This window comes from Hypanus sabinus, chromosome 13 (assembly GCF_030144855.1).
Source record: "Hypanus sabinus isolate sHypSab1 chromosome 13, sHypSab1.hap1, whole genome shotgun sequence".
In the NCBI taxonomy this organism is placed as follows: Eukaryota; Metazoa; Chordata; class Chondrichthyes; order Myliobatiformes; family Dasyatidae; genus Hypanus; species Hypanus sabinus.
Genome location: NC_082718.1, coordinates 17,357,906 through 17,368,902, shown reverse-complemented (window position 1 = coordinate 17,368,902; position 10,997 = coordinate 17,357,906). Strand labels below are relative to the sequence as shown.

Sequence of the window (10,997 nt, the reverse complement as noted above, 5' to 3'; positions counted from 1 at the left end):
TAATCTGAATCAGAGATAACCTTTAATCTTTATGTGAATGATTTATTTGGGAAATCTAATTTTGATCCAAATCTTACATTTTAGCACATTTTTACACATATATTAAAAGTTCACATTTCTCTCTTGTATTTGATTACACAGATGCAAGGTTGATACTCAGTTACAGGTGCATGGGTACCTAATGTTTATCAATGAAAGGCTGTAGATTTATTTAAAAGGAAGCTATTAGTTAATATTTTTAAATGGGTAAAGAAAAATCCAAGTTGCAGGTATTACCACTTTTAATGTAACCTGACCACCTCTAAATTTAATTGACTATAAATAGTTAAAATACCTCCTAGCAAAAAAAGTCAAACACCATGAAGAATTCAGTGAGTCAGACAGGGAGATAATTGACTCTTGTGTCGAGATCCTAGATCTTGACCTAAGGCATCAACTATTCCTCTGCCTCCACTGATACTTCCTGACCCACTAAGTTCCTCCATCAAGTTGGTTTTTGCTCTAGTCTCCAGTATCTGCAGTTTGTTGTGAATTCCAAAATAGTTTGAGTGGAGAATCAATTATTGTAAAACAGCCCACAAAAGGAATTAATTAGCATATGAGACAGAGCCACCAATAAAGCAAAGCATATTTGAAACAGCTGGGTAAGAGGTTACAAACACCTAAATTGTATCATTATTTCTGTATTTCACCCTAGTTCTGTAGCATAGTTTTAGCTTCATAATAAAAAGTCATGAAACTCAGACCCATTGGATCATTCATGCAGGAAAGGAACCGTGATAATCTGCATCTTAGTGCACCACGAGTGTGTCCATAGTAGCAAGGCACAAGGCTTAAGGCCAACCTTCCATTTCAAAGTCAAGATTCTAACAGAAGTTGAAATGGGATAAATATTTATGTATAGTATTTAGTTACAGTTATGTTTATGCATTTCACATGCTCAAAATATGCACTTATTTAACTGCAGTTTAAAATTATTTTGGCAAACGTACAAATATCAGATGGAGTGCATCTGGAATGGAAGACAATCACAAGTTCCCTTTAGACAATTTATACTGCAAAACCCATAAAGCTTTTATCAACCAAGTGATGTTCATTTGGTAAAATAAATGTTATATGCACTTTAATTAATAAACACCAATTTAAAATATTGCTTTAACAGTTTAAACTTACGTAAAACAAGCCCAGTATGTCTTTTAATTTGTGTAGTAAACAATTTTCTGTTGTTCAGAGTTTTTACTGAAGGTCCAATCAAGATTATGGAAATTGCTTTGTTTTTGAAAAGTGTACACAATGTTTATTTTAAGAGCACATTCAGAAGGATAATTGAAATATAACAATTAATAAACTAAAATTATTCAGTGGAAGTTCCACCCAAATTTAAAGTCAGCAAGCATCAGAAAGTTGTATCAAACACGAACTGTTTTGTGTGAGGAGACAACACTTTGTTTATAATTTATTTATCATTGAAAACCTTTGTTCTCACTTAAATGCTTTGATTCTCCATGCATCAAAACAAAGAAATCTTCTGGTTTCAATCCATATCTTTCTCGAGCCTCTTCAAGTTTTTTTCGTGGTTCTAAGTAGTACTGGAATAGAAATAATTAATTTAAGAGCTTTAAAGTAAAGAAGATGTAAAGTAATAACAGCCAATGAATGACAGTAGACATTTAATCCTTCAAGTATAATTAAATTCAGCACTATTAATAAACAACACACTTGAAATAAATACTTAAATTTTTTAATATTTTCTCCATTCTAACTATTCATGTTTAGAAACCTGCCATTATTTGGTTCACTTCATTACCTAAATAGAGAAGTCTTGAAGGGATTTACCAGCAGCATTCTTGTGACAAATGATCAGAGGTTCACGGTATAACCTGGAGACATTAGCTTTGTGAAAGTCAAAGTAAATTTATTATCAAAGTACATATACACTCAGTGACCACTTTGTTAGGTTCACCTGTATACCTGCTTTTACTAATGCAAATACTTAATCAGTCAATTGTCTGCAGGAACTCAATGCATAAAAGCAGGCAGATGTGGCCAATAGGTTCTAGTTGTTGTTCAGACCAAACATCAGAACGGGGAAGAAATCTGATCTATAAGACTATGATCGTGGAATGATTGTTGGTGCCAGAATGGGTGGTTTGAGTAACTCAGAAACTGCTGATCTCCTGGGATTTTCACGCACAACAGTCCTGGAATTTACAGAGAATGATGGGAAAAGTAAAAACATCCAGTGAGCAGCAGATCTGTGGGCTGTTACGAATGTGCCGCAACTCTGAGGGGCCGAAGGGTACAAAGTCACCCCCTCCTTTTTGAGAATCGCAAGATCGCTGTTACTTCGGGTCTGGGACCCAGGAAATGAGAGAGAGAGACACGCAGAATCCACAAGGTTTGGAATGTGTCCTTACCTCAGCGAAACAAAGCCACTGATAACGGCCATTGTCTCTTGGAGATGGAATTGTGTATTGGGTACTGTACTATTCATTGAAGCCCCTCAGGGGACGACCAGAGTGGGCTGGTTGAGGGATTGCATCATCCCAACCTGACTGACATCTGAGACCCCGTAAGGATAAAAGAGGGTCTGGGGAACAACCCCTTCAGACGCACCAGGAGAAATGCTAGAGATCCCATGATAGCGTTTAATAGCGACAGCCGGTGGGGGGCTTGTGTGCGTCCTTCCTTTGCCTGGGATTGGTGGGCTCACCACGGAAGAACGGCTTAGCAAAAGAAGAGGCCACAAGTGAACAGCCACCCCAACGAGACTCCTACGGATCGAAATCATAAAAGGAAAGCTGTAAAGTTTTTCTCCCAAAACTCTCTCTCCCTCCAACCATTGCAAACCCAGCGGTCCCCAAAGGCTGCAGCCTGCATGAACTGAGTGACTTTATATTTCCATCAGACAATACATTATCCCCTAGACAACAATAGAACTTATTTCTTATTGATGATTATTATACCCGCACTTTTAGATTTAGTATTGACGACGTATGTTATCTGTATATTTGCATTGATATTATTTTTACTAATAAATACTGTTAAAAATCGTATCATCAGACTTCAATGGACCTCTCTATCTTTGCTGGTAAGTGACCCAGTTACGGGGTTCGTAACAGGGCAAAATCACATTGTTAATGAGAGAGGTCAGAGGAGACTAGCCAGACTGGTTCAAGTTAACAGGAAGGCAACAGTAACTCAAATAACCACATGTCACAACAGTCAAGAGCATCTCTGAATCCATTACATTTAACCTCAAAGTGGATGGGCTACAGCATTAGAAAACCACACCAGGTTCCATTCCTGTATCTAATAAAGCATACAATGTTGAAATTCATTTTCTTGCAAAGATTTACAGGGAAATAATGAAATACAATAACACTTGGAAAAATCTATACTTAAATAAAGACTATCAAACAACCAATATGCAAAAGAAGACAAATTGTTCAAGTAAAAAAATTATTACTGAAAACATGAGTGGTAAAGAGTCCTTGAAAGTGAGTCTGTTGGTTGTGGAATCAGTTCAGAGTTGAGGTGAGTAATGTAATCCATACTAGTTCAGAAGCCTGATTGTTTTAGGGTAATAACTGTTCCAAAACCTGGTGCTGTGGGACCTGAGGCTCCTGTACCTCCTGCCTGATGGTAGAAGAAAGAAGAGAGCATAAACTGGATGGTTGGTGCCCTTGGTGATGGATGTGCTTTCTTGTGGCAGTGCTGCTTGTAAATTTATAAAACATGCAGAATCTATACAAACTTCTAAGCAAGTGGAGGCCCCCTCATGCCTTCTCTGGAGTGATACCTATGTGCTGATTCAGGACAGATCTTCCAATATGATAACACCAAGAAATACAGTTACTGACACTCTCCACCTCCCATTCCCTAATGAGAACTGTGAGGGCCCTAATGAGGAAATAACCAGCTTTCATACATAATCAACTCTGATGGCAATTTTGGCAATTGGTCATACAGTAGGTTATTTAGGTTTTATGAGAACACAAAATCTTGTCTTACTTTGGGTGAGAATAACCACCAGATAATAATCTGGAACTAATATTCTGTGTAGCACAAAGATTCCATTAATCCTTCGTGCTATTTTCACTATGCAAAACATCACAATTTTAGCAGTAAGTATGTTTGCTGCTGCAAACTTGCAGATGGCTGGAACTCGGGAATAAACAGTTTACACCAGTGAGACAATTCTATTCTGGTAACAGCTTCCGGTTGCCAATACTAGGTGAAAATGTTGTGTACCACATAAGCATACAGCATATTTTGAGCGACTCTAGCTATAGTGGATACTTGTTACACAAAGGAGTCAGTTGCATGAAGCAACCATAAATATTAATACCTTAGAACTGTGTGGAGGGTGCAATTATTTCATTCCTGTTCAGTTCCTCCATCTATTAGGCCAGTAAAAATATGTACAATTCCAAAACTGACAAATAAACTCAGATCTGACCAGCATTTTGTGTGTGTTGCTTGGGTAACAGTTTCTTCCCTTAGGCTGGGAGACTAATGAATACCCTGCCACCTCCGAGGTGTCATCACTTGGAGTTTACTGATTACTGTTCTGTTTATCTGTGGTAAGCACTAATGCATTTCTGAATTAGATTAACATACTTATGCTAACAAATATGCTGTGTGTGATATATGTTTTGTGGTGCACCCTGGTCCAGGGGAATGTTGTTTCATTTGGCTGAATATATGTACAGTCAGATGATAATAAACTCGAACTTGAAAATGACAATCCAAAGCTCTTCAAAAGGCACTCACTTGAAACACTCAGATATTCTCATTCAAGTCTTTTGGTGCTTTCAAAGTTTGTTAACATTTTTTGCCTTTTATCAGGGGCTAACCTTGCTGTTAACCTTTAGTTTCACGCCAAAATAATCAGTTCTTGGTATTTTTCATGCAATTCGTTATTGCACGAGAACGCAATTATAACTTATTCAATATAATTAAAATTTTAGGACTCCACAAGAGTATTTTAGGGCATGAACCAGAGATAGCATGAAATTGATGTTTGGGAATCAGTTATAACCATAAATTATGACATGGCATAAACTCCATGACGTACACATGCTTTAATTTTTTTTTAAATATATATTTTGCATATAAGCTCATTTACTGCAATACTTGGAATACACATCATAAAATGGTGAATATGTTTTGTAGAGCAGTAGCTAAAACGAAGTGATCCTGTAGTCAGTGGATCAGATTAAGCATCCGCATCTTATCACAACCAATCATAAATTGTGGTGGATGTGACAGGAGTTGGAAGAGACTCCAAGGCAGGGGTTCTCAACCTGGTGTCCATGGACCTCTTGGTTAATGGTAGGAGTCCATGACATAAAAGAGGTTAAGAACCCCTGCTCCAAGGATGTCCCCATGCATAATAATATGATCAGCCAAAATTGCCAAGTAGGTAATTCATCTAGACTTCCTTCTGATAGCCCAAAGGTCACAGAAACCACTGTCTAGCCTTTCGATTTCATTCCATGTAATTTAAGGAAACCACTCAGCTCTGGATATAGCAAAGGCTACAGCCCTAGACAGCATTCCAACAAGTTCCAGACTTGCCTCCAATAAAGCTGTTCTAGAATAGTTACAAGACTGGTATCCGTCTGACTGGGAAATTGCCCAGACATGCACATTCAAATCAGAAGATACCAAATCAAACAATTTACTGCACATTCAGTCTACTCTCAATTATCAGTGAAAGGTGAAATACCCAGTTGATGTGTTTGACCAGAACCACTCAACTCAAGACCTTATCACATGGAACAAAGATTGGAACATGGATTCCACTTAGATGAGAGGAATTGCCCTTGACATCAAGGCAACATTGGACTGAGTGTGGCATCAAGGGGAATAGATTGCCAGTCCTTCATTATTGCTGTCGAATTTCTATAACTGACAACCCAGCAACATCATGGGAGTCGCTTGACCAAATCCAGGTAGAACGTAGAACAGTACAGCACAGGAACAGGCCCTTCAGCCCACAATGTCTCTGCCAATCAAACTAATCCCACTTGCCTGCACACGGTCCATACCCATATATTCTCTGTCTGTTTATATGTCTGACTCAGTACCTATTGAAGATTGCTTTCTTGCCCCTCCCCTGGCAGTATGTACCAGGCAACTCCAGTTTATGTAAAAAAAAATGTTTATATATCTCTTTTAAACTTTCCCCCTCTCACCCTAACCTATGCCTCTTGTACTTGACATTTCCACCCTTGGAAGAAGACTGGTTATGCTATCTATACCTATCACAATTTTAAATAGTGTCAGTTAAGTGTGTTTGCGTTCAAACAGTAGTGGTTTTTGGTCACTGATAATTGGCGAGAAACAGGCAGTAAGACAGTTCAAAACTGTTTTGCTCACTGTGGGTTTCAAGCATTCAGACTTGGAGATGCCAGAAACAGCCAGGAGTGAAAATGAACTTTAACAAGTTAGGACCTACGAAGATTTTGAAGGTAGCAACAATCATCTTGAATATTACAATGAAAATGAAGATTTGGAGGATGCAATCATTGAATGTTGTATGTAGCCTCGTGTTTACCAATAATCAAAGATCTCCCTTTTTTCGCCTATTTCGGGGCACAAGACAAGGATGTCCTCTTAGTCCATTACTATTTAACATTGCCTTAGAACCTTTGGCAATTGCCATCAGACAATCACAGGATATTTTAGGTATTAATCGTGGGACAGATATTCATAAGTTATCTTTGTATGCAGATGATTTATTACTATTCATTTCTAACCCGGAGAAATCCATCCCAGCAGTTTTATCATTATTGGCTCAATTTAGTGAGTTTTCTGGGTATAAGTTAAATCTTAATAAAAGTGAATTGTTTCCTTTGAATAAACGGGTCCCAATTTATGAAAATTTACCTTTTAAATTAATTAATGATTCTTTTACTTATTTAGGGATCAAAATCACAAAAAGCCATAAAGATTTGTTTAGATTTAATTTTTTACCCTTAATTGATCAGATTAAAGGTTTGTTTACTAAGTGGTCACCTTTATCTTTATCCCTAATAGGTAGGATTAATGCTATTAAGATGGTTATTTTACCTAAGTTTTTATATATTTTTCAAGCGATACCAATTTTTATCCCGAAATCTTTTTTTACTAACGTTGACTCTAAAATTTCTTCATATATATGGCAGAATAAAAATCCCAGGTTAGGTAAAATATATTTACAGAAGACAAAAAAGGAAGGCGGGTTAGCATTACCTAATTTCAGATTTTACTATTGGGCAGTTAATAATAGATATTTGTTATGTTGGTTGAAAGATAGGGGGTGGATCTTTCGGCCCTTGTTGGGTCAGTTTAGAAACTAAATCGGTATCAGCTTATGCTTTGGGTTCTATTTTAGGGACTTCTCTCCCTTTTGCTCTTTCTAAATTGCCGAAACGAATTGACAACCCGATAGTTAAACATACTTTGCGTATATGGTTTCAATTTCGGAGATTTTTTGGGTTGACTCAATTCGTTTTAAATAGTCCTATTGTATCTAATTGTTTTTTCCACCCTTCCATTATAGATCAAGCTTATTCGGCTTGGAAAACTAAGGGATTACTAAGATTTTCTGATTTATTTTTAGACAATTGTTTCATGTCTTTTGAGCAATTATCCAACAAATATAAGTTGCCTAGATTTCATTTTTTTAGATATTTACAGATTAGACATTTTTCAATTTCTGTACTCCCTACGTTTCCAAATTTTGTGCCTTCAGATATTTTGGAGAGTTTATTTGAATTAGACCCTTTTCAAAAAGGGCTTATTTCAAAACTTTATAATATAATTATGAAGATACATTCAGAGCCTCTTTATAAGACTAAAAAGGATTGGGAAAGAGAGCTTAGTCTTAGTATTTCTAGTGAGAATTGGGATAGAATTCTTCAATTAGTTAATACATCATCATTATGTGCCAAACATTCATTAATACAATTTAAGGTCGTACATAGGGCCCTTATGTCCAAGGATAAATTAGCTCATTTTTACTCTCATATTAGTCCTATTTGTGATAGATGTCATTCTGAAATTGCATCTTTAACTCATATGTTTTGGTCTTGTTCATTTTTGGAGAAATATTGGAAAGATATTTTTGATATTATTTCTGCGGTTTTGAATATTGATTTACAACCTCATCCTATTACCGCAATTTTTGGTTTACCAATGTTAGACTCACTGCATTTATCTTCTTCAGCCCGTCGAATGATTGCATTTCTAACTCTGATGGCTAGAAGATCTATATTGTTGAATTGGAAGGAAATTAATCCTCTCACTGTATTTAATTGGTTCTCTCAAACTATGTTATGTTTAAATTTAGAAAAAATTATAAGTGGTACTTTTGAGACTTCTATTAGATTTGAAAAGTTATGGAGACCATTTATTCAACATTTTCATATGATGTAATATGACCCTGTGCCAAGTTCATTTGATTTCCCAGCTTTTAGCTTATGTATGTTCAGAGGACCAGGAGTGACGGCATGGATGAATACTTATTTTTGTGAGATATTATAAACAGCCCCCTTTTTTTTTCTCTCTCTTTTTTTTGCTTCTTTTTTCTTCTATATTAGTTATTAGATTAGATTAGCTAGTTTTGCATTATATTTTTTTTCTTTCTTTTTTCTGTTTTCTTTATATCATATATTACGAAATATTTAGACTTACCATGTTCATACATATATTTTATGGCTTATGTCTTGGTAAACTCATTTATATTGTAACTATTATGTATGTTTTTTTTCATATGTAATGGAATTTGTATGTTGGTAATTTCTTTATCAATATATCATTTGTATTCTGTCCATATTGCTAATATTAATAAAAAGATTTAGAAAGAAAAGAATGTTGTATGAAGGTAAGCGATTATCTGCACTGGGTGCCTGTGCTGATTTTGGTCATTTACAGTCAATCAAAAGAACACGGCAGCATAATATACACTGGATGAATTCCTCTGCCAATAATTATGAAGAACTAATTAACAGTTTTATAGTACTGTAATGGTAGTGTTTGAATTTGTTCTGTATTTCATTTAAATACATGATTTTTTTACTCAGTTAAATGGTAGTTTGTCTTTTTATAACTTTTTAATTACAGTGTATTCTGATTAATTGGGACACAGTGGGTCAAGTGCATTTTGGCCCAATTAAGTGGCCGGCCCAATTAACCAAAGCTTCCAGAATAATTAAAAAGGTATAAAAATGGCAAACTGATCATATTTTTTAAATGTTTCCTTCAAGCACTAAGCAGCGTCTAATGGCCACACAAAGGCACGTGACTGATGCTAGTTAAAAACTGGCAACAGTCTTCTGTCCCAATTAAGTCGCACGGTGTCCCAAATAAACGAATGTAACCCCAGCTATTTTCTCAAATAGTTTTTATGCATGCCAGGCAGTACAAAATGGAGAGAAAGCTGTTGCCTATGCAGCAGACTCCCTCTCTCCAAACAGCTGGTAAATCCAAAGGAATGGCGAGACCAATACAGTGTAGCACCAGCAGTGTTGCAGGAGATCCCAGTCAATGATGAACTCAAATACTACCTCAGGAGTCACTGGTAACACCATGGCAATGCCAACTCAGGACTTGAGTGAATTGTGAATCCAAACAGTTTTTGCTGGACTGGGTGAAAAAGGGAAAGTACGTAAACTAGATTCAAACAGGGTACAAAAAAACCTTAAAAACAGGAAAGTCCAGATTCAGAGAGAAAAGTTAAACAATGAAAAAAGCAGTGATTATACGCTGTAGGTATAATTTCTAACTCTGAAATAAACAGGTTGATCCTTCATCAGAAAATCCAATATCCAAAAACCAAAATTTATTTGACCGCTGACATGATGTCACACCTGGAAAATTCCACAATGCGCTGGGAAGGTTCCCAGGCAGTGGGCAGGTCTCTGCGTATCCCAGACAGTTCTGAGAAATGACCTCACATAAGCAATGAGCAGGAGTTGATGAAAAATTGAAAAACACTGCATAAAGTGAAAAATGGAAAAGTCAATCATGTATTGAAAGAGTGGATTAGTCAGTGTCAGAGTGAATGTTCTGTGTATGCCACTTAATAGTATGCTGATCATGAAACAAGCAAAGATTTAGCACAACAAACTGAAAAATGAAAGGTAATTGTGATTACTCAGGATGCTGGTTGCAGAAATTTAAGAAAAGGCATGGCAGTTCATTTTTAAACATTTTGCGGTGATAAAGTATCTGCTGATCATGAAGCAGCAGAGAAATTCATCGATGAGTTTGCCAAGGTCGTCGCTGATGAAAATCTAACACCAGAACAAGTCTATAATGCTAATTGTTTTTACATAAGGACACAAGAAATAGGAGCAGGAGTCGGCCATCTGGCCCATCGAGCCTGCTCCGCCATTCAATAAGATCATGGCTGATTTGACCATGGACTCATCTCCACCTACCTGCCTTTTCCCCATAACCCTTAATTCCCCATCTATGCAAAAATCTATCCAACCTTGTTTTAAATATATTTACTGAAGTAGCTTCTTTGGGCAGAGAATTCCACAGATTCACCACTCTCTGGGAAAAACAGTTCCTCCTCATCTCTGTCCTAAATCTACTCCCCCGAATCTTGAGGCTATGTCCCCCGTTTCTAGGTCAGAAACAGTGATTGTAACCTCTTAATCAAATCACAGCATTGTAGGTAGAAACTGAAATTCTGCCATTATCTGTTGTTGCTCAACAGCTGGTTCAGGTGCTCTCCCGATGCAGCTACACTGCACACATTATATTTTCATTATTTTAATGGTGTATAATAATTTTTAATGTTCAGTACATTTGTGTGTGATGCACAAGTGCAAGACAAAGACGGCTTACCAGTAGCACATAAATTCAGAGTCAGAAATGATGGCAATCTCGAGCTATCTCACTATATATTCCAAAATCCGAAACACTTCCAGCCCCCGAGCACTTTGAGGTACTCAACCTGTCGAAGGGTTTTGGCTTGAAACATCAACTGTACTTTT

The 10,997-nt window shown here is 36.6% G+C and overlaps 1 protein-coding gene across 3 annotated transcripts in view; it reads right to left on the bottom strand.

The window, feature by feature from the left end:
• Nucleotides 1-21: 21 nt before the first annotated feature.
• Nucleotides 22-10,997, bottom strand: part of napepld (N-acyl phosphatidylethanolamine phospholipase D) — a 52,566-nt gene continuing 41,590 nt past the window's right edge. For all 3 annotated transcript variants that reach the window (XM_059987202.1, XM_059987204.1, XM_059987203.1), the window contains exon 5: nt 22-1,589. In XM_059987202.1, the coding sequence (XP_059843185.1) occupies nt 1,464-1,589 (126 nt within the window). In that variant the 3' untranslated portion in view covers nt 22-1,463. The remainder of the gene's footprint in view (nt 1,590-10,997) is intronic.